A 24,857-nucleotide genomic window follows, 5' to 3' on the forward strand; every position below is an offset into this window, starting at 1 on the left:
TTTCAGGAGAAAAAGGTTATTATTTTCACTAAAAGCATTCCCTTCCTCCTATGCAAATTCCCCTGAGGGAAGTGGACCAAGGTGGACCAAGTAGCTGTATAAAACGAAAGACCAACTCATTAACCACAACCAGTAGGAACCAATTTCTAGTACACAAAAATTGAAATTAGATGCATTAAAAGTACTTAAAGTCTCCTAGTTCTAAGTCTAGTATTGGCACTGCTTACCTTGCCCTTGGTGAAGATAAGTTTACTAAACTCATAGAAGAAATCAGACTCCTCCTCTGGTGAATTTTCCTCACACACATTTTCTTCTTCAAGATTTATTTTATGAAGCTCCACAAGTAGAGCACCATCTATATGTTTTCCGCATTCTCTCAAGTCTCCGAACTTAGCTGGCCCGCCCAACTCGTCGTCCTCTTCAGACAGAGCATCCTCATCCCCTGATCCAGTGTAGGTGTTGTCTAATTCATCTTCATTAGCCACGCCATCTTCGTCTTCCCTCTGGTCAGTGGCGAGCCTGGGTTCTTCCTCTTCCTCCTCCTCCTCCTCCTCCTCATCTTCTTCGTCAGAGTGAATGACTTCTGAAGTCTGGCCCTGTGTTGAAGGGGCACAGTGGTCTAGAGAGTCTTCTGGTTCATCAGTACTTTCTACGTTTTCTTCATCAGCATCAACCTGGTCATCTAAAGTAGCAAATCCATCACACTCTTTAGCTGTAGCATTACGGAGGCCTTCTAAATCCAGAGTGGTGTCTGTCTCGTTATTCCATGTGCTGCCACAGATGACAAACTCTCCACGCTTGCTACTGCTTAAATCTTGATCACTGACAGTCAGAGGATGCCTGCCCTTCCTTCCAATTTTCTCTTCCTCTTTTTTACCTTCTGTTTCTTGATAGTGTATTTTAACATCCTCATAATCATCACAACTGACCTCTGCCTGGACACAGTCTGAGTTTTCCAGGTGGACACTGATGCGTTTGTTTTCCCTATCTTCCACTGGTGGGCTTCCCAAACTTTTGGCAGTCTCTTTAAGAGTATGTGTCTGTGCTTTACAGGTATTTGCAGTTGAACTGGTAGCACCAGAACCTTGAGCCAAAACTGAGTTTTTGAGTTTATTATCTTTTGGTTGTACATCTGGTTCATGATGTATTACTTCTTTAGAATGTTCTATAACCATACTCAGAGGCTTTGGAGGGCTGGATTTTACTACTTTGTGTGGAAGAGCAAAATATTTATATGTTGTCCTTAAACAATGAAGTATATATTCAAACACAGGTTGATTATTTAGGGTCCTTGCCACATTTCTTTTAACAGAATAGGGATCTGAAAGGAAAAAGAAAAGAAAAAAACCACCACTTTATATATTTCTATTTTATGTTTTAAGAATAAGCCTGCTGCAGATAAAAATAGACAATGAACAACAGTAAAATGTATCATGTATCTTATATGCTTAACAAAAAAAAAAAACTGGGAGCAGGGAGTAAGAAAATAGTTTAAGAACAAAAATAAGTCTTTTCTGAAACATCTGTCCTGTGAAGAGGGCCCATTCTGCTCAGAACCAGTCCCCTTCCCTGTGGTGCTTTGTGACTGTGGGGTAGAAAAGATGTCATCAGTGTGGCTTTTGTGCCCTCAGGAAGTACGGTCTTCCCGACGGCTCTGCTGCTGAGTGTTCTGCCTCCCCACTCAGCCAGGCCCTGTGGTTTGTTGAGCTTACCTCCACTCTTCTGCCCTGGGAAGCCCCATCACTGAATTGGCTGGACTGAATTTCTGGGGCGAGAGGGAGGCACCAGGAGGAGACACCACTTCTCTCAATCTTTTCTCCTCCCCTAGAACTCCAGCAGGTTAGGCACTTGGCCAGAAGAGCTGAGCCAGAGAAACTGCAGGGGAGGGTTTAAAGATGTGAGATCCCCATGACTGCACATAGAATTGATGCAAAATGCAAAAAATCCTCTTATGTAACATAAAGCTTGAAAAAAAAATCAAGCAAAAATAAGATAACTCCATTTAGGAGGTTCTTTAAATTATTTAAAGGAGGAAAATTAAGATTTCTAGAGGGAGTTCAACCTCCTGATTTTGCAAAGCTGAGAAAAGCTAGTTATTTAATGCTGTCTACAGGGCACATTAGTGTGTCTTGAACCTTCACTAAAAATGTGTTTTTATGAATAAGTTCTAAATGTTACTGCAGATGTCAAAGATAACTACTTGTTTCCTCTATTGGAGAGGAATCCAACTGAGAATGTTATTTTTCACAAGAAAAAATATTTTCCTCACCTTTGCAAAAGTAAGCATCAACGATAATCTTCAAAAGGACTGAATTTAAAAATCCAGAAGTGAGGGTGGTAGAGGGAGAATAAACTTTTTATGCATTTAAGTTGATAAGCAATTTATACAGAAAGCAAGGACTCAGCCAGCCATCGTTCCAGCTGCTCATACTTTAAAAACCGAGGTGAACAGGTGTGCCCCTTGAAGTGACCCACTGTAATACATGCAAGATTCTAACTATGTAGTTCACCTTTGAGGTCAGGCCTACCTTACTTGTAGAAGCCGAAAAGAGACTGAAATAAAAAGCAAGCTGTTAGACTGGCACCTTTAAAAAAAAAGTGAATTAAAGGCAAACATTTTGAGATACCTTCAATGGCAATTCGCTTTTTGGGCCAGTCCTTTGATTCCCGAGATACTGATTCTTTGACACGAATACTTATCACTAGATCAGCCAAATTAAACTCTAAAGCATAGAATCGCAGCAATTCCACCCAGAGCTGCCCAACTGGTACTGAAGGCTGGTGTTTCATATCAAATATTAATGGTACCTATTAATACCAAAGAGAAACATATAGGTTATTTCAGAAGTAAGCACAATCTGAAAAACTAGAGATTATTCAAGAGTCAAATTTAAAAATCTGGAAAACTTTAGCAAAGATATAAACTAGACAATCCATCTAAATAAACCAAATTCTAGGTTCTATTTTGCTTGTGGTAAAATAGCATTACTTCACTGCACTCCTAGGATTAGACTATGTTAAAATCCAGTCATTATCACAGGAATAGACAGACCAATTTTATTTAACCAGACAGCACTCTTAATTTTGAACTCTTAATAACAGGTAGAGAGAACTGTGCATGGGTTGCTAATACTCTCAGCACTGAACTCTTCCCATTACTGCTGCTGGAGGCACCTTTACAATCACAGACACACAAAACTGGACAGTAACTAAAGGCATAGAGAAAAAGGAAAAACACTCCTCTCATAGCCCTGAGAAGCTACATGAGCATACTGGCTCTGTCAGTGGCAAGTAATTTTAGTCAAACAACTCTTGCTATCAGCAATCAATACTAGTTTTATAGTCACAGACTTCTAACAAGTTGGAACACACTGTGATGTCATATACTGGAAAGTACACAGTACTTAGGATAGGGGAAAAAATGGCTCCAAATAGTGATTCTGCAATGTCAGAGCTCTTAATAGCTCTGTGACTTAGCTTCTTCCTTCTCAGACTGGTAGTATGGCACAGCGGCTTAGAGAACTGGTTTTGGAACTGGGACAAGTTTAGATTTGAAATCCAAGCTCTGCCATGTATTGGCTGTGTATGATCCTAGTCAAGGTCTATACCCTGTCTAAGCCTTAGTTTCCTCATCTGAAAAATGGGGATAACAGTACCCACCTCATAGGGTTGTTGGGAGGACTGAATGAGGTAGTGTCTGTAAAGTGCTTAGCACAGTGCCTGGCACACAGTGTTCAAAAAATGGTCGCTATCATTATCTGCAGAGTAGGGATGATACCACCTATAACACAGGATAGTTATGAGGATTAAATCAGAAACAAGGGAAAGCATCTGGCAGACTTGGTTGCTCTCTGTATTTTTTCACTTAGGTATAGCCTTTGCAAGTACAAGAAATCCATATATCACTAAAACATAACGTAACAACTGTAAGATGCTCTTAAGAGGTAACCTGCTCAACTCCCATATGTTACGAGACAAGGAACTGAAGCCCCAAGAGTTTCCACGACTCCTCAGGTCACACTGCCTGGCAGTGGCAGAATGAGAACAACGTCTCGACATCTCCCATCCAAGAATAGTGCTTGTTCACCATATGCAACTCCATAATGTCTAGAGCTCATTAATCTCAGAAGTGGCAGCATGATTAGTCTTTCCACAGGGCATAAAAGTATAAAAATAAAGCATTAAATGGCCTTAATAGTAATAGCTTTTCCTTCATGCTATTCTTATAATTCAAACTGAAAAAAATCCTTTCTTCTAAGGTATACAATTTTGTCTTTGACCATACTTTATTATATCAAGTTTCAAAACAAGTATTTTAGTATTTTTCTCAACCACAAAGATCCTGTCAATTAATTAATTAAGATAAAGTCATCTGGTGGATTTACGAGGCAGAACTGATTGAAAATGGAAGTGCTCTAGGTCCCACAAATACTATAGTTGAGGACACACACACAAAACTCTAGAAAATTTTAAGTCTTATTACATTCTATCTCTTTATCCATTCCTTTTGAGAATGGTAAAGGATTTTAAAGCATCTCACTGAAATGACTTGTCAATACCATAACATGAACTTAAGAGACCTTTGAAATATCTAGACTACTGGTACTTAAAATGTTTTTTTTTTTTAATTTTTATTTTTTTTAGTGGAGAATACTTTCTTTTTCAAATAAAGTAAGAAGAGCAGCTAACATTTACTGAGCGCTTAGCACATGCTTGGCACTGAGTTAAGCATTCTATAAATCAGTAATTCTATGAGAGGGTACCAATACTATCCCCATTAGTAGGGAGGAAACTGGCACACAGAAAGACGAAGCAACTTGCTCAAGGACACACAGCTGGGAAATAGGAGAGCTGGAATACATATTCACATAATCTGGCTCCACAGCCTGTACTCTTCTCCACTCCAGAAACCCCAAACAGAAAACAGATCAAAGTGGTACTGTGCTGGCAGCAGCAGGGCTAGGGTGGTGCCATCTCCCTTTTCCTCCCAATGTTCAAGGATTCTAGAAAACACAACTGGAAAGTCTATCATTGACCACATCTCCTCATTTTAGGCATGAGTAAACCATGGACTGGAGGAGTAAAATGACTTGTTTGTAGAGAGCTGGGATTAGAATCCTGGTCTCACAAGTATTTTGTGGCTATTACTGACATTTTACCCCAAAGAATTGTGGGAAGATCAGGAACCTTTCATCAATTTGGGACAGAATCCTATTCTTGTTACTAGGATAATTACATTGCACAGATTTTTGTTTGAAATTCTAATGGCTAGTCTTTCCCCGTGCATAAATTCCCCTGCTCACCCCCTCAAAAGTATGGGACGAGATATTAAATCATATACTTATTCACTATTATTTTAGTAATTTGAAGTTAGTTAACCTTTGATATACTCAAACTTCATAATACCATCTAAAACTATGCTCTCTGAGAATAGACAGAGGTTTACCTTTGAATTCTCAGTACTTGGCAAAGGACCTGGCACACAGAAAGAACCATGTACATAACTGCTGATTTAATGATCTAAATTTTTGTAACCTTTTCTCACTACTTGTAGTCTGTTCATGGGACTGAATAGACTAGGAAATGAAATAGTTAAGATAGTGAAGGGAAGAAGACAGGAATACTGATTAACTCACAAACTCCACAATTAACAACTTAAATAAAAATAGAAGGTAAAATTAGAAATGAGAGAGAACAGACCTGGCCCATTTTAACTGGCATTTCTTTTGGTGCCTCTTCTTTTGTTGTGTCTGCGCCGCCTGCAGCATCATCAGTGTATTCCCAGATTACAGAGTCTTTCTCAATATCTTTAAGGTTGAAGTTCCCTAGTTTGTTTAATGAGAACCCTTCAATCTAGAAAAAATTAGACATATACTATTAAAAGGCAGATTCAATTTTGAATCAAACAGAGCATATTAATCTTGGAAGGAATGTAAAGTTAATATACTCATAGTTCATTGAGAATACAAAAGATATAATTTATGGAATAACTCTGAGACATCTATAAATTTAAAAATATTTTAAAAAGTAAAAAACAAGGTTTTGGTTTGGAAACAAAATGGTGATTTTGTGAAATAAGGCAACATGGCCTAGTGGCTGAGGTCATGGGTTTTGGAGTAAAACTGCCAGGGCCCAAATCTCAGTTTCTTCATATAGTAGTAGTACGACCTTGGGTACGGTATTTACTCTCTGCAGGCCTCAGATTTCTGTAAAAGGGAACAATACTGGAATTTCCTCTATAGGGGAGTTGTGATATGAAGTAATGAATGCAAGGCACTCAAATAAAGGTAGTATCTGCTTGTAGCATACAGCACATAGCAATTGCTTAATACATATAAGAAACTGTTACTATAGATATTACTGGATACAATTGTTAAGACTAGATCTTCCTAATTTGAAGAAAATAATTTTAGGCTGGGCATTGCTCATGCCTGTAATCCCAGCACTTTTGAAGGCTGAGGTGGGAGGGTTGTTTGAGTTCAGGAGTTCGACTCTAGCTGGGCAACACAGCAAGACTGCATCTCTACAAAAAAATAAAAAAATTAGTTGGGCATGGTGGCATGCACCTGTAGTCCTAGCTATTTAAGCTGAGGCAGGAGGATCACTTGATCCCAGGAGTTTGAGGCTGCAGTGAGCCATGACTGTGCCACTGCACTCCAGCCTGGGTGACAAGAGTTAAAACCTGACTGAAAATAAAAAAACAAAAACAGAAAATAATTTTAAATACTATTAATTCTAGTCAGGTTAGAAATTTCCAAAGTAAAAAAAAAAAAAAAAAGAAATTTTCAAAGTACATTAATGAATGTTAATGCAAAGAAAATGGTCTGGGCTTAAAAGGTCTGAGAAATGTTGAACAGAGCTGGACAGGTTTCTTCTTGTATAATGGGATTCATCACAGCCTTTAAACAGGTTAATGAACAAAATAAATAAGGGATAGAGTGTGGATATGGCATCACATTTCCCAAATGTATTTCTATATCAGACAACTTCATTGATTTAGCAGAGTGAATCTTCTAAAATCATGTTTCTCCCCTGCTCATGGTTGTTTCCTTCTTACTTAAGATGAAATCCAGCCCTTTCCAGGATACATGATTCAGTCCTTTACTGCTTCTCTGACCTATCCTCCCGGCCTAGAGTTGACATCTGCTATTTCTTCTGCTTAAAACGCTTTTCCATCTAACAATCATATGGATCATTCTCCTTCACTTTATTCAGCTCTGCTCAAATATGTTCTCTAAATAGCTCCCTACTTCTCCTTCTTACCCAGGTTTATTTTTCCTCAGAGAAATTACCACCACTTGATGGGTATGTATTAGCCCCTGGCCCCACTGGATGTACAAATTCCAGGGCCAAGATTCTGTTTTGTTCACCACTTTAACTCTAGCACCCAGAAGAGTGCCTGACCACAGTAAGTAAAGATCTGCTGATTGAACTACTCTCCTGCAAAAAACACTCTGGAAAATACTAGGTGTAGTTTCTTGGTTGGATGTATGTATTCAATATTTTCTACAGTTTGGTGGCTTGTTTTCTTAATGATGTTTTTGAAGAGCTAGAGTTTCACGGTTTGATAAAGTTTAATTTATCAATGTTTTTCTTTATTGATATGGTTTATGCTTTCAGCATTCCAAGAAATTCTTGATGCAAATTTTCTCCTAGGTTTTCTTCTGAGTTTTCTAGTTTTTAATTTTTACATTTAGATCTTTGACCCATTTTGATTTCCAGCTTCTTGAGGGGAACCATTACGTCACTGACTTTAGACCTTTCTTTTTAAATTTAAGCATTTAAGCCTACAAATTTCCCTAGACATTATTTTAGCTGCATCTCACCCATTTCGATATCCTGAATTTTTTTTTCTTCTTTACCATTTCTTTTTTGAGACAGTTTTGCTCTGTTGCCCAGGCTGGAGTGAAATGGTGCAATCATAGCTCACTACAGCCTCGAATTCCTGGGCTCAAGCAATCCTTCGGCCTTAGCCTCCCTAGTAGCTGGAACTACAGGCATGGATCACCACACCTGGCTAAGATATCATGTATTTTTATTATCATTTAGTTTAAAATATTTTCTGATTTCCCATGTAATTTATTCTTTGACCCATAGATTACTTTAAAATGTACTGCTCAATTTAACATGTATGATTTTTAAAAATATCTTATGATCTATATCTCCATCTTTGTAAATTCTAACATAACATACTCTCTGATTTCAATCCTTTTAAATGTACTAAAACTTCTTTTAGGAACCAGTATATAGTTTATCTTGGTAAACGTACTATATGCACTTAAAAAACGTATATTCTGTAGTTGTTGGGTGTAGTGTTTTATAAATATCAAGTAGGTCAAGGTGGCTGATAATATCTATCAGATCCCCTAGTCTATACTAATTTTTTGTTTAGTTAACTCAGGTTTAAGTTGCTGAGAAGGTGTTAAAATTTCCTTCTCTGATGGTAAAATGAATTTCATCAATTTCGGCTTCATGTAATTTGATGTTCTCTTAATAGGTACAAATATTTAACTGTTTTGTCTTCCTAATGAATTGACCCTATCATAATGAAATGTCCCTTTTGTCTTTGGTAATATTTTTTCTCTTGAAATATATCTCATCTGATATTATTATAGCTTCTTCACTTTCTTTTGGTTACAATTTATATCTTTTTCTATCCACTTTCAATGTATATGTTTTTTAATGAATTGAATTTCTTCTAGACAGAATACAGTTTTGTTTTACTCATTCTGTTAATCTATGCCTTTTAATAGAGATAATTAGTTTATCAATATTTAGGATATCATTGGTTTTAGATCTAACATTTGAGCATTTGTTTTCTGTTTGTCCACTGATTCAAATTTTCCATTTGATTCTTTTTCTATTTCCCATTTCTTTAGCTAACACTTACTTTCTCTTCATTCATTCCAAATGTATTACTTCTTTTATCTCATAAAGCACAGTTACAATAACTGTTTAAAGTCTGATATTTCCTGCATCTGGGTCATCCTGTGGTTGACATCTGTTGATTTTCTTTTCCTTTGAAAGTAGGTCCCACTTTCTTGACTCAGTATGTTTAGTAATTCTGGATTGCATTCTAGACATTGTAAATACTATGCTGTATTACAAAAATTCTGAATTCTTTATTTTACTCCAAAAAGTAACATTTTTGTTTCAGCAGGTAATTATCTTGGTTAGACAAGTGGCTCAGATCTCAGATCAGTTCTTTAAGCTTTGGCTCCTATTTTCAGTTGCCCTACAAATATGTGCCTTAGGAGTCTGTCATTAAAACTCGAAACTTCTTGGTCATTATTACTTCAAGTATTTCTTCTTTTCTTTCTTCTCCTTCTGGTATTTCCATTATACATATGTTACAGCTTTGAGAAATGGACCTAGATCTTAGATATTCTGTTCTTTTTTATTCATTCCTTTTTTCCTTTTTCAGTTTGGAAATTTTCTATTGCTATAACTTCAAATCCACTAACTTTTCTTGGCTGATCTCATCTATTAATGAGCCCAAAGGCATTCTTCATTTCTGTTACAGTGTTTTTGATATCTAGCATCTTCTTTCAATTCTTTATTTGAAGTTTTCACCTCTCAGTTTGTATTAATCACTTGTTCTTGCATGTCATCTATTTTTTTCCATTAGAGTCTTTAGTATATTCATTATTATTTTAAATTTCTGGTCTGATAACTTCAACATCTCTGCCATATAAGTTCGGTTCTGATACTTGCTCTGTCTCTCCAAACTGTGTTTTTGTCTTTTAGCATGCTTTGGAATATTTTGTTGAAAGGTGGATATAATGTATTGGGTGCAAGAACTGAGGTAAGTAGGCCTTTAGTGTGAGGTTTCGTGTTTATCTGGCTAGGTTTTAGGCTATGCTTACTGTTTCTTGTAGTTGTAGATGTAGAGCTAAAACTTCCTCTGGTGTCCTTGTTTTTGTCTCCCTTGTTGTCTTTGCAATTCCATAAAGACTTCTTAAGTAAGATCTGAGCTTTTTAGTTTACAACTTGTGATCCCAAGGGAGGGAAAACACTATATATCCCTAAGATTAGGTTTCAGTCTTGTAGTGAGCCTCTGCCCTAGGCTGTGACCTTTGCAAGTACTTCCCAGTTCTCTTCCCCCACCACACCCCTCAAATGAGACAGGAGGACCCAAGGGGGTGGAGTTGGTATTTCTCTTCCCCTGGGTGGGTTAGGTAGGCCCTAATAAAACCAAGGTGGTCAAGCTCTGGGAAATAAGTTCCTCCTGAGAGCAGGCTTTTGTTCAGAACAGAACACCCTAGGCATATTTCTTAAATAGCTACTTTTCCTCTCACCTGCCAGAAGCATTAGGGGCTTTTCCTCAGATCTTCAACCTCACTACTTGGCGGGGTTCCTGGGGGTAAAACTCACAAAAGTTTGAGGAAGCCCTCCTAAAAATGGGTTTTTGTTTTTGTTTTTTTTTTTTTGAGTTGGAGTTTCACTCTGTCGCCCAGATTGGAGTGCAGTGGCCGCTCCCAGCCACCGCAGCCTTGACCTGCTGGGCTCCGGCGATCCTTCCACCTCAGCCTTCCCAGTAGCCGGAATTACAGGCATGCGCTACCACACCCGGCTGATTTAAAAATGGGTTTTTAACTCTCAAGCTTGTCCATACGAAGCCTCCAGAAATTTGTTAATCACACTTTAAATTTTTCTAGCCTGGTACTGGCTCCAGTGATAGGGTTCTACTCCAGGGTTCCTGCTCTGGTAAAAGCTGCGTGTCACTGTATTAGCCTGCTCTTCAATTTTGAGGGCAGAGGTTTGCCCATGACCCCAAATGTCTGATGGATCTAAGAAGAGTTGTTGATTTTCAGTTTGTTCAGTTTTTTTCTTGTTGTGAGGACAAGAGTGATGACTTCCATGCTCCTTTCAGGATGAACCAGTCTGGTTCAGGAGTTAGCTAGAGACATGCTGAGTTTGTATATAGAATTACACACTTCTGTGTTATCTTTCCTTTCTGTTCCCCATCTTACTCCCCCTATCTTCTGGTGGCCCTGGTTCCTCTGGCCAGAAAGAGAACTGGCTTCGTTTTATTTACATCAGAGTTGCCTTTAGAGCCACAGAAAAACAGGAAACTCACTCTGTGTTGGTCACTTGCTCCAAGTTTTGACTCCCCTCCAAAGTCTGTTTGCATTTGTTCAGCCTGCAGGACATTCATGCTGTTGTTTTTGTATTTTGTCCAGAGTTTACAGTTGTTATTTGCAGAAGGATCACATGGTTAGGAGTTCACACTTCCACACCATAAGTGGAACTTGACTTTCTATTAAAGGAGAAAAGGACTAACATTTGTTCTTCTACCTCGTTTCAGGAGCTTTACATTCATTATCTCATTTAAAGCTCAGAATGACACTAACGCTTAGATATTAAATAACTTGCTCAAGACCATAAGACTACAAGTGGAAAAACCTAGATGAGTTCCAGTGCTGTCAAACTTTAGAACTGTTCTTCTGTTCCTCTTTCTACTGTATTATCTGGTATCCCTAACTGTTTGCTACGGGTGAGGTGTGTATAATAAAAATAAGGTAGATTCTATAATATCTACTAGAAAAACTAATAAAGCATTGTTGTGGGGTAAAAAGATGCTGAGAAGACAGAATTAAACATCATTCACAACTCACTATGATTTAACTTTGGATCATTTCAAGATCAAATGACAATAAAATGGAAATTTTGATTAGGAGTAAAGTTTGGGGGAAGTAGTCGCTAACATGGAAGAGGTCTGAGTAGGTTGGAACAGAATGGCTAAAAGATTTTTAAAATGATAGATCAGAGGCACGAAACATTAAACAGAGAACTTAGTCTTGTTCGTCTTTGTATTCCCTTCAGGGGCTAGTATACACAGTGCTTTAAAGATTTTGAAAGAATTAACAGTCTAGATATTTTTATACACATAATTATGAGGACCTAATTGGATTTTCTGTAGAAATGATGTAAAATATCTGGCATAAATAAGTTACTGAATAAACATAAATTTCTTTCTCCTCACTTGCTTTATATTTTTAACTAAGACTCTGACAGAAGCCAGTAAAACAATACCTGACTAGTTTAAATGCAGAAAAATACAGATCATTTTGGTTCAGGTGGTAGAGTCTGCCTTACTTGAGCCACAGAATTCAATTCAGTTTTTGATCACCACATACCTACTTTTGTCATTAACAAAAGTATATATCATTTGAATAAACAAATGATATAATCAAAATCAAAGTCAGTGTCACTTTAGAGAGTTTCAAGTATTACTGCCAAGGAGGTAACATACTGGCCACAGAAAAAGATGTTTATATACTCAAGCACATCCTGAAGAGAATATCATCACCAGCAGAGAAATACTTTTTTTTCTGCATCCTCGTGACAATGAAAGATAACTACTTAGAGAAAATCATGGCACTTAAAAAGGTAGATCTCACCCAGTAAGACAGTAGTGAGCAAGGGAACACAGAATCCAACTGGTTTGGTTCATCCAAAACTCCTGTCTTTCTTGGATTAAGAAGAAAAGAAAACTTCAAAGACTTTCAAAGATTCCTACCTGGGTCTGGTGGAAAGAATTATTTTTCAACTAAGGGTTGACTTTGTTCTTCTGCTCTTTTTTCCACAAGAGAGTAGTTTGGTAGAGGTACTCTCTCATGACCCTAAATTCTTTCATTTCAGTACCACAGTCACAAAGAAAACTATCTCTGAGGCAACGAGGATTTATAGCATACTATAGTCTCTTATGCCAGGATATAGTTTTATAAGTAGCTTATTTGACTTCAGTCTTTATTCCTAGGGTCTGCCAATCATAAGTCCTTGCTTAATCTCGGTTTAAGTATAAAGAAAAAATCTCCTTTAATTAATTTTTTTATGTATACCCATAGTTAAGAACTCCTTAAATGATGAGAAAAACCTATATGCAGTAAAAAGAAAAGCAGTTAAAATAGCCGATTTTACTTAGTAAAAAGCCAAAGCTTTTTACTAAGTAATCTTTCTATAAAATAAATGTACACATAAGAGTACATAAAAGTAACACATAGGGATTAAAAAAAAAAAAGGTTTCCAAGAGGATGAGAACAACATAATTTTGATTCTTTCAGATGGCCTCTTATCTGAACAAATCAACTCAACAACAATTTATCCAGAAAGAAAGAGTTGCCACATGAATTTTAATTCATCTTCAAGAGACTATTAAAATATTATTCAAGAGGTTACTATTAAGCTCTGTATCTTGTGGTAGAGGTAGAAATCTCAATGTTTATATTTTCTTTCGTTCTATAGGTTATAGAAAGAAAGAAAATAAAAAATAAATTACAGTGAACCAAACCTATAGTCTATCTGGGAGGTGATATGTAAATTCAAGTATCAATTTAGAAAACTGTACCCGAAGAAAGGATGTACCAAATGAAAAATTTAATACAGGGTCACAATCTCTTGTTTGAAACTCTCAGGACCACATATGTTTCAAAAATTAAGAGATTTTGTGGTCTAGAAGGGTAATCGTATCCCTAGCAGAGTACAGGGCACCATGTTGAAATCAAACGCCGTATTTCGGCAGTGAAAGATAAGAATATTCACATAAGGAGAATAAATAAATCCTTATCAGTCCTGGTTAGGTGCTTAGATTTTGAAATTATACAAAATTTAATTGTAAACCTATAATACAATAAGTATCAGCGACATCAACAACAGTAAAAAAGTTTCATACCCATGATCCTAGATAAACAGGTAAAAGGGGTTCTTTCCTCTGTTGAAGAAAGAAAACGGCCATCAGGGCAAACACATAAGGTGGCAAGCCTCCTTCTTCAGGGTGATCTATACTGCAAAGCTATCAACAAGAGAAAACAGAACAAGCATTTACACAATTTGACCTAAAACCTGTAACTTCATTCTCATGTATTACACAATTTACAGTGATTCCTCAGAGTAAAACAGTAGTGACAAAGTATATAACTTCCTTTTATTTTTGCAGTAACCGTATATTGCAGTTTTGAAAGATAAATAAAAAAATTGAAAGATAGTTTCAATTTCAAATATTTAATCTTGTTAACTATACTTACTTGCAGAGGGCCCTAAAATATCATTTGCTATTTCATTTTTGATATCCATGGTAAATCCACTCACTTGATTAGAACACATGTTAATGAAGTAAAAATGATGATTCAGTTCCAAGTGCAAGCCACCTGGCTTTGCCCAATTCAATGGTCTTCTCATTCTAACCTGCAGTCTTGCAAATTCATGCCTTGGCCACAAAGGTGATGTGGGGAGAGAATGTGGGCAAACTCATCAGCAGTAACGGAAATAACAATTACAAAAGCATGTTCTACTTAATGAAGCAGGACATGATTTTCAAAGGATGGAATATTGTAATTATCATTCGCCCAGGGAAGAGTGCCGCATCCTCTGCTCATTCTGAATCTGAGAAACAGGAATCATCTATTGTTGCTGCTATTACCCAATCAGGAAAGCTTTTGCTTTTTGCTATAAAGTGCATACACAGAGTCTCAACTTCTCAACTGTTTAATTATGATTCAACCTCACATTTTGGGGGAATGTTAACTGCTCTACTGTTTATTAGAGAATTTCAAATGGGATACTATATTGAAAACATTATGGAAATGTAAATAAGACCAGAGTGCTGTTTATATTTTTGGAGTCTCTATATGTTACTGGAAATATAAGAAGCTTTATCTTAACTGTCCTGTACCTAAGAATCACCATGGTAAATTAGTTAAAATGCAAATTCTTGGGCCATATCCTCTGGGATTTGACCCACAAATCTGATTTTTAATAAGCATTATAAATCATTCTGATCTTTTGAGCAATACTGTTAAAATGAAATAGTAACACTGAATTTTCCTTCTGTACATTCTTCTGTTCCAAAATTCAGAAGCCTTTCTCTTTTGATGTCTATAAATATAGGTCTATACGTTAAAGATTAAATTAACCAAGTAAAAATCAAAGCATGCTGCTTATGCATACATAGAATGTATTCATACATTTAAAGAACTCAAACCTACCTTTGCCCAGTATCTAAATGCAATCACCAAAGGAACCAGCTTTGGTTCTAGTTTACCAAGGGCAGTTAAATGTTTTGTTGTCAGACAAGCATTTTCATTTCCTGCACTCACTTTACAAAGAAGACCACTGGTGGAGGTGGGGGTGAGGATGGAAAAGAAAAAGAGAAAAAAAATGTTATACAGGTTTCAGGTATCCTTTATGCCAATCCCTAATTTGCACTGACAATAAATACATTTTAGTAAAAAAACTTAAAAGTTAAAAAAAAACCTCACTAAATCTTTATGGGTCATTTAAGAAATTGGATATAAAAAAAAAAGATATGGCAGCCGTTTTCTGAGTAAATTTTATTTTTCAGAACTACAACTTTGATGATAATGCTTCCAGATGGAGGGAGACACGATTGGGACAGGTCACACTGTCACTCAGCACTGCCACAAGTGCTGCCTAAAAGGGTGTCAAATAAAGGTAATTAAAGCAAGTAACTATTGATGAGGTTGTTTTTCTACCCAGCTGAAATGGGTCAAAATGCTGTCTTTCTATGTTTTTTACTTTTAAATTAAAAGATTTCTCCTCTTGCACCAGAAGTACAAGGAGAATGCTAATAGGAAGCATGTGTGATAATCATACAAAAAACTTATAACTGGAGAAATTGGACATTAAGATTTAGTGAAGTACTCGAAGGTTTGGCAAGTTGATAGCTAATAAATAAATAAATAAACAGCTTAAAGAAACCGAGACCTTTGCTTTTCTCTGCATACCACCACCGGCACCCTAGCGTGGAAATCTGCATCAACATCGATAAAAGAGTCTGAGGAAAGAAAAAGAAAATTAAGTCGGTTAATTAAAGCTTTGTTCAAAAGCAGAACCAGCTATAGTATAAGTATCACTTGTGCCTTATTTGTTTGACCTTTTGAAAGACCACTGCGAAATAAACTCTGAAATGACTCAAAAAGGAAAAAATACTATAGTCAGAAATCGAGTAATCACATTAATTTAAAATTTTTATTACACAACCCTAACATTTGTTAGAAATGACTACATCATTGAATCAGAACATTTAAATGTTATATGGATAACATAATTAGAAATATGGGTAGACACTAAAAACAGAATTGCTGCAAAAGCTACTAAAATGTCCAATGTCAAAATACATACTGATTGAACTAAGGAAAAAACGTTTTATTCAATGAAAACAAGAAAGATGGGGACGACTGATCCAAGGGATGCGACAGTTTAATGAGGCCTATATAAAGCACAAAAAGCCGTAAAGCCCCAACTTGGACACTGCGTTGAACCACTAGCAAACTAAATGGGAACAGCCCTTTTTGGATTAATTAGAGTCAGGTACACCTATTTACCGTTGGTAAAATATTAATTTTAATGATGGAATAAAGAAGATCATCCTTTAGTTTTATCCTAAAGAGAAAATTTTACATATCTTGTATTTTTTGGTCACATCTAGGACTCATTGAATCTTTATAAATAGTGATGCTATCATCATGCTAAAACTGTTACTATAAAATGGTTATTCTGCAATAGAAGAACTATTAACAGGACTCTAGTTAATAACTCATGAGCATTTTCTGGTTTTTCTGCTTTGTATATTACCCATATAAACAATTTTTAAAACAAAACTTCCTATTTTCAAAAGTTTTAAAAATAGATATATCCAAATTATAGACAAGAGAAAAGTTTTAAAATGTGGAGTTTGGCCTTACCACTGTTCTTTAAACATTCTTGAACAAGTAAGAGGACATCTGGCTGAGACATCTAGGAAATAAATCAATGAATACATGAAATAATCCCTAAGTAGTTTTGCTTCACTGATATAATACAGTTATCTAAATTTCCCCAAACTGATTTCCAAATTAGAAATGTACACTGCTACCACAGTAAAGAAATTAAGCATCACGCTGTGTGCACATGTCAAACAGACAGATGAACACCAAACAAGGATGAGCATGGGCAAAAGAGACCTACTACAGTTACCTCCTAATGAACTAATTCTCGAGGTAATTGCCTCTCAGCAAATCTCAAAGTGGTAGCTGGAAATTTGTCAAACTACTAAAAATATTACCTGTCACTCTGCAAGACTACTGCAACAGATCACTTACTGGTCCAGTTTTAGCCTTGCCTTTTGACAATCCTTGTTCCAAATGGGAACCAAACCATTTAAAATCATAAACTAGATTCTTAAAACGCTCAATGAGTTTCTACTGCCCTCAGGTCAAAACCAAATTCCTTACCATGTCGGGCCCCAGTTACCTCTCCATCCTCATTCCATACTCTTTCGTTTTGTTGGTTGCTTCACCACACCTACATAATCCTCCTTGTAGCTCCTTGAGTACGTCAAGCCCCTTATTGATTTAGGGTGTTTGCAAATACTGTTCTGTCTGAAATTACCCCACAGGCTCCTTTTCACCTTTTAGGGCTCAGTTTAGTCTCCTTTCCAAAGGGGTCTTCAGGACTGCTGTATCTCTGCATGGCCTTTGTCGTTTTCTATAACTGGACCTTGTTTCCTTGCAGGGATCTCACTATAACTAATTATAATTAGCTATTACTAATTATAATTGTAATTACTTATCTCCTTTACTAGATATGCGTTCCATGAAAGAGAAGCCATGTCTGTTTTGTCCTTTATAATCTAGTATAATATAACGCCTGCTATAAAAGGGATTTAGTTTAAAAAAAGGGGATTTAGTTACTATTTGCTAGCTGAATGAATGACACCAGATCAAAATAACTACTATGGCTGGTAAATCACTGATCAGAATTTAAAGTTAAAAGAACAGTAAGAGCTGGGCTCGGTGGCTCAGCCTGCAATCTCGCACTTTGGGGGACTGAGGTGAGTGGATTGCCTAAGCCCGCGGGTTCGAGACCTGCCTGGGCAACTTGGCGGGACCTCATCTCTACAATAAATCAAAAAAATTAGTCGGGTGTGGTAGCATGTGCATGTAGTTCCAGCTACTTGGAAAGGTGAGGCGGAAGGATCGCGGGAGCCCAAGCAGGTCGAGGCTGCAGTGGCCGGGAGTGGTCACTGCACTCCATTTCTGGGCGACAGAGTGAGACTCCAACTCAAAAAAAAAACAAAAGAAAACCCCAAAAGAACAGTAAGATCTATTGTTTAGCTAACCAGGTAATGATAGCAGTCAACTATGGCAAGGAATGAGAGGCTGTGAAATAGAACACCTGGGGCTGGGGCCCTAGGATCTAAGTTATTTATTTTTTAGTGGCAGGGTCTTGCGATGTTGGCCAGGCTAGTCTTGAACTTCTGACCTCAACTGACCCTCTTACATCAGCCTCTTGAGTAGCTGGATTACAAGCATGAGCTGCTGCACCCAGCTCAGATTCTGGATTTTTAACAAGCAACTCAAACAGCTGCACACAGACCACCTGCAAACTGACCTGTGGGAACCACCAGTGGAAAAATAAACAATCTACTAAAGTGCCTTCCTTTGTGTGTGTGTGTGTGTATGTGTTTATTTAAGAGAAGGGGTCTCACTAAATTGCCCAGGCTGGAATGTAGTGGTTGTTCACAAGCCTGATCATCGCGTACTCCAGCCTCAAACTTCTGGGCTCAAGGGACTCTCTGACTTTGGCCTCCAGAGTACCTGGGACTACACAAGCATGTCACTGCAGCCAGTTACCTTCCAACTGAAAAACTGTCTCACCAACGTCTTTTTGAATCATGTTCAAACCAGGAATTCAGGTGTGGTTTTGTAAAAGCCTAATTATCTCAATAGATATATAGAAAGAGGTAATTCAGGAGATAATTAAGCTTTCAGACCATAAATATTTACATATCTACACTACTTAAAATCTGATCCTCCAGCCTGGACAACACAGTAAAACTTTACCTTTACAAAAAAAAAAGAAAAGAAAAGAAAAAATAAGCCAGGCATGGTGGTTTGTGCCTATAGCCCCAACTACTTGAGAGGCTGAGGTAGAAGGATTATCCAAGCTCAGGAGGTCAAGGCTGTGGTGAGCTGTGATGGCGCCACTGCACTCCAGCCCGGACAACAGAGTGAGATACCCACTCAAAAAACAAAACAAGGCCGGGTGCAGTGGATTCATGCCTATAGTCCCAGCACTTTGCGAAGCCAAGGTAAGAGGATTGCCTGAGCCCACAGGTTCAAGACCAGCTGAGGCAAATTGGCGAGACCCCATCTCTACAAAAAAATCAAAAAATTAGTCGGGCGTGGTGGCATGTGCCTGTGGTTCCAGCTACTTGGAAGGCTGAGCCCAGCAGGTTGAGGCTGCGGTGACCATGAGCGTGCCACTGCACTCCAGTCTGGGCGACAGAGTGAGACTTCAACTCAAAAAAAGAAACACCAAAAACCAAAACCAAACCAAACAGAAAAAATCTGAATTTGTTTCCTGCCATTGGAAAGATGATTTGACTAAGAGAATTTAGCCTTTTTAAGATAACCAGAACCTAACTACCTCCGATAGATTCACAAGGTTAAAAAACCAGTGTTAAAAGTAAGTATGAAAACCGGTAGGATACTTAAAGCTCTAAAACTGAAGGCAGGCAGAAGACATAAAAATAGAAGTTTTTGGGAAAAAAGTTGTTTCTTCAAATATCTAAAATACATTGATATGCAGTTCACATTTGAAAGAAAGAATTTCCATACTATTTGGAAAAGCCCAAGATTTCATTTTGTACTTACGATGGCTGGAAATTGAATATCAATGTTTATATCCGAATTTTTGAAACCCAATCTGCTACAGGATGATCCATATAATCTTAGAGAACAATCTAAAAAATAAGTAAGTAAATGTCATAAAGTAGAATTTCTCAAAAGTTTTAACAAAACACTGCTATTGCAGAAACAAAACCATCAATTAAAATCATACACAAAAGCAAAACTGTATTCAAGTCTGGTATAAACAAAGGACAGGAATAGGTGGCTCTTTGCTTTTCTCTTGATTTTATTTAACAGAGGAGGCTATATTGACAGTGATTTAGCTTAAGTCATTCTTTTCATGTCGTTGTAAAACATGTCAAAATCCTACATTACAGTGGTCACATATGGTACAGAAAACACTATTTGAGATTGTTCAAATGTTGGCCGGGTGTGGTGGCACACGCCTGTAATCCCATCACTTTGGGAGGCCAAGGTGAGAGAATTGTCTGAGCCCACGAATTCAAGACCAGCCCGGGCAACTTGGTGAGAACTCATCTCTACAATAAATCAAATAAATTAGCCGGGTATGGTAGCACACTCCTATAGTTCCGGCTACTTGGAAGGATGAGGCAGAAGGATCGCCTGAACCTGGCAGGTCGACGCTGGGGTGGCCGTGAGTGTGTATGCCGCTGCACTCCAGCCTGGGCAACACAGTAAGACTCCAACTCAAAAAAAAAAAAAAAAAAAGTGAAAGTTAAAAAAAGCATACCTTTCCTTTACATTTATAAATCTGATGATATACTTGAGCTAATGCAAACATTTCTTTTCATCTTTTACAAAGCAAACAGGTGTAATTTACTATAAAAAGTGTGTTTCAGTAAAACAGTAATAATCTGCACAGTTACTTTTTAATATTACTCATTACACTGTTGACAAATCGCATTTCACATAACATAATCCCTTTAGAAAAACTTTTGAAAAATAATTACATCATTGATATCATTTAAAATGCTATGCATTTTACTCTTCAGAGGAAGATGCATGTGCGTATATGTGTACCACCTATATTTAGGGCATTTATTTTCAATGTTTTACTACAACGGTATTGTGCCAAAATATTATCCTTTCTCATCAGGGGTTGGTTTTCGTTTGTCTAAGGTTTACCAATTCAAGTGCTTTCTTTGGGTTTTAACAGTTTCTCATAACAAAACACATTCATTTTTACATGAAATTCTACAGCAAAATTCATTAAAATAATAATTGACTTTTTAGAGATACCTATATAATGGACTAAGATTATTTCCCCTTATTCTTATACAAGTATACATATTACAAATACTATATGTATGATCTCTGAGTAAAACAAATAGTTCTAAGCCTTGTGAGGTGACAAATTTATATAATGATTCCAACCCTAGCTGTGGATCAGAATCACTTATGGAGTTTTCTAAAAGTAGTTGTCCATGGCTCTACAGATAATTCTGAAGCACAGCAAAGACTGAGAATGATTAAGCTATTCCAGTCATTTACCGAAACAAGAATGGCTAGTGGTAGGGAGAGAGATGAGGCAGGGTTTGTTACTGTCAAGGACTGACAGAAGCTGTATCAGGCATTTACCATACCTGGCCTTAAATTTTCATAGTAACATACTCCAAATAGTTGTCCCCACTCCCCACTCTCCAAAACTCTAAAATTAAAAATAGGCAGAAAGACATAACTTGGAAAAGCAATTCTACAGTACATAAAATCCACTACAAATTACTTACAAACTAGTTTTCAAGGTTCATTTTAGATGCTGCAATTATTTATTTATTTATATTTTGAGCTGGAGTCTCACTCTGTCGCCCAGACTGGGAGTGCAGTGGCCGCTCCCGGCCACCGCAGCCTCGACCTGCTGGTCTCTGGCGATCCTTCCACCTCAGCCTTCCAAGTAGCTGGAACTACAGGCGTGTGCTACCACGCCTGCCTAAGTTTTTGATTTCTTGTCGAGATGAGATCTTGCCAAGTTGCCCAGGAGGGTCTCGAACCCGTGGGCTCAGGCAAACTCACCTCAGCCTCCCAAAGCTCAGGATTACAGGCTGAGCCACGGAGACCAGCTTGCAATTATTTTAAATATGCTTTAAATAAAACCTTTTCTTCAACAAAGATAATCTGAAAATAACATCAGGATATTTCTCTTGATTTTAACTCAAAATATTGTGTCAAGATAAGCAGAAAGGCAAACAAACACATACAAAAGAGTTCCCATAGTGCTCCAATAATATGGGGCATACTTTAAGTTTGTGTACACAGAAAAATTTATACTGAAAACAAGTTTTTAATGACAATGCATGTGAAAAGTCTTTGTTACCTTGGGGACACCAGGAAAAACAAAAAACAAGAGCTTCAGGACATGAAAAGTGAAATTTTACTAGGTGAAAATTACAACTGGTTGGAAAAAAAATAAATGAGGAACTTTCAGACAGCTAAGTAGAAAAACAAATCTAGAAAATACCTGGTAACTTGTGTTGGAACACATTTTCCATGATACGTTTAATTTCTAGCCTTTGTTCCAAGTTCTCATTGTGTAAGCCAAACTCCTGCACCACTTTGTCAATGGCAATGCCAATTGCATTGATCTGTAGGGCTGTTGGCGGGGGTAACGTAGTGAGCAACTCTTCCTCCTGCTTTTCCTTTTAAGATCAAATATTGAGATCAAGAATGACTTGCACACAGTTTTTACCTTCTCCCATTCACTGAAACAACACCCTATAAAATTTCCTGGAATCTTTCTTAGTCCTCCCCCCCTTAGTTAAATGTCTTCATCCGATCAAATGCACTCCCATTTCTTTATGCACATGACATGGGTGAGTGTCAGTGGGACAGACAGGCATAGGAGAAAGGGTAAAGAACATTAAAAACAGCAACAACAAACTGATTATGTGCTGTATTACTGGCATAAAAACACATACCTAGGTCCTATCAATGACTTCATACATCCTGATTTCGCCCTTAAGGAAATTTACAGACTGCCCAGCAAAACACATCTGACCAGTATAATGTATTCAGGCTATAATACATTCAGTAAATAAAGTAGTAAAGTTATCAATATCATAGTGTTAAGAAGAAAGTCACAAAGATGACAAATAATAATGACTGACAGGTAAGCATAATTGTTTGGGTTACATCAAACTTACCTTAATGTTTTTCTTGTGCCTCTTCTCTTTGATATGCTTATGGGCAAATGCAATGGATTCAATTAAAACATCACAGAGTCTGCAGGTGTACTTTGCTGTTGGGTAGTTTCGTGGTCGCTATAATTTGAAGAAATTTACATATAGAAAGAGATAAATGTTATCACCAAACATACAAGTAAACACAACTAGCCAGAAAATAATTTCCCCCTCACTTCTCAACCCCCACCCCCAAGGGAGGGTCTCACTATGTTGTCCAGGCTGGAGTGAAGTGACTATTCACAGAGGCAATCAAAGTGTACTTCAGCCCTGAACTCATTACTATCCTAAAAGTCATTTAATTTAAGTGTAATAGCAATGATTCTTAATTCTGTTAAATCACATTGGATATCACTTTTAACTTGCAGTGCTTAAATACTCATAAAGTAGGATACCAAATTCATCAAAGCATATATTCCCAATTACTAACAAAGTTTAGACCCAAACAAGGATTTTAACTAACAAATATATGCCCAAAGATGTTACCCTTTTTAGCCTGTCAATGCAGTCTCTTTTCAGTCGCTCCTCAGCCTGCTGTAAACCCAGCAGTTCCTTTGTTGAAAGCACAGACTCGTCAATCACAGGGCCTTCCAAGTCTCCGTCCTGCTCAGTTTCCTCATTTCTAGTCCTCCGTGGTTTCCTAGGTCTAGACCGCTGCTTCTTGTTTTCTTAAGTTAGGGGCAAAATATTATTGGCAATATTAAATAATGCCACTCCTGAGTAAAAAGCAGAACTTATGTATATATTAATTAAATCATGTGAGAGAATAAATCACATCTGAACATAGAGTAAAAGGAAAGGTAGCTATACTATGACAAAATGCCTGAATACAGGATTCAGTAATTACATCACCTGGAAGGCATCAATCCATAGAAATTACCTTTTTGAAAAAATCAAAAAGAATTGTGCTTTAATTTTTGTATTATCTCTTCCTGGTGAGCATACTGAAGCAATAGTAAAAATTATTCTCTGAAGGCAAGAATATCTATAATTCTACTATCGTTAACATTTTACAATACATAATGTACATATATCGAATGTAGTCTACAATACCTATAAGTATACCCATTATTCTAATTAAAACCATTCACATTTACTTTCATTTTTTTAAATAAGTGAACAATCTCAATAGGGCAAAAATGGACAATGTACCCTTGGAGAACTAGAATCAACCACCTCCTTATCTTGAGGGAAAAATTAATCATTTAGTTGCAAATTTAGCCATCAGTAACACATAATCCAGGTTCCTCCATCAACATGAAGAAGTCCAAGTCAAAATTTTATTTATTAAGGACAACTATTTCCCATTTTATCTTTACTTCCATTTTAGCTTCATTGAATAGCCTGTACACTGAGCATATTTCTAAGGAAAAAGATAATTGGTAGTTGAAATAAAGTTTTCTCTATTTATTTACAAAACTCTGCTGTTCTACAATCCTTATAATGAATAAATAAATCCATTCCTTTTTAAAACTTTATAACTTTTCAGCCAGTGAAACAAAGCGATTGTGGGACTGGACTGTAAAAAGTTGCTTTAGTAGCTATAATAACTTCTATCAAGTTCTGAAAAGTGAAGCTATGAGTAACACATATGATTAAAACAAATTGGTCCTTAAAAATGCAAACCTACTGAAATGCCCTGTATGAGGCAACTCCTCTGTCAAGTTTTCAGAGGAACTCATTACTAGTATGGTAAGTACAATGAACTGACTGACTGAAAAAACTTCTGTCAGAAAAGGAGGTATAGGAACTCCAATTTTAAGAACAGCTATAAAAAAGCCCTAAGGAACAAGCAGCAAGCATTATGTTCAAACTGCCTGAGTTGAATATAAGGAAATTCTACAAACAGCTTCTATGCTACAATATGTGGCAATTAAAAACAAAAACTTAGTGTTAGAAAAAATAGCTTTAAAAAAATCACTCAAAATGCACCAAACAGAAAAATACTAAAAGGTTAAGTATTCAAATGTGAATAATAATTCGGGTTGCTGTAATAACCTACTTTTTAACACTCCTACTCCCAATTAAA

The 24,857-nt window shown here is 36.9% G+C and overlaps 1 protein-coding gene across 3 annotated transcripts in view; it reads right to left on the bottom strand.

The window, feature by feature from the left end:
• ZCCHC6 (zinc finger CCHC-type containing 6) overlaps positions 1-24,857 on the bottom strand; it is a 65,519-nt gene that overhangs the window by 34,740 nt on the left and 5,922 nt on the right. For 2 of the 3 annotated variants that reach the window (XM_008058227.1, XM_008058228.1), the window contains exons 3-13: positions 23,315-23,496; positions 22,793-22,909; positions 22,111-22,288; positions 19,659-19,747; positions 16,707-16,758; positions 15,727-15,796; positions 14,988-15,114; positions 13,676-13,795; positions 5,701-5,853; positions 2,628-2,808; positions 228-1,321 (exon numbers count right to left, since the gene is read on the bottom strand). In XM_008058227.1, coding sequence (XP_008056418.1) covers positions 228-1,321; positions 2,628-2,808; positions 5,701-5,853; positions 13,676-13,795; positions 14,988-15,114; positions 15,727-15,796; positions 16,707-16,758; positions 19,659-19,747; positions 22,111-22,288; positions 22,793-22,909; positions 23,315-23,496 — 2,363 coding nt within the window. The remainder of the gene's footprint in view (positions 1-227; positions 1,322-2,627; positions 2,809-5,700; positions 5,854-13,675; positions 13,796-14,987; positions 15,115-15,726; positions 15,797-16,706; positions 16,759-19,658; positions 19,748-22,110; positions 22,289-22,792; positions 22,910-23,314; positions 23,497-24,857) is intronic. The other variant, XM_008058229.1, reaches the window with a different exon arrangement.

Source organism: Carlito syrichta, unplaced genomic scaffold (assembly GCF_000164805.1).
Source record: "Carlito syrichta isolate Samal-C Ts95f unplaced genomic scaffold, Tarsius_syrichta-2.0.1 Scaffold303261, whole genome shotgun sequence".
In the NCBI taxonomy this organism is placed as follows: domain Eukaryota; kingdom Metazoa; phylum Chordata; class Mammalia; order Primates; family Tarsiidae; genus Carlito; species Carlito syrichta.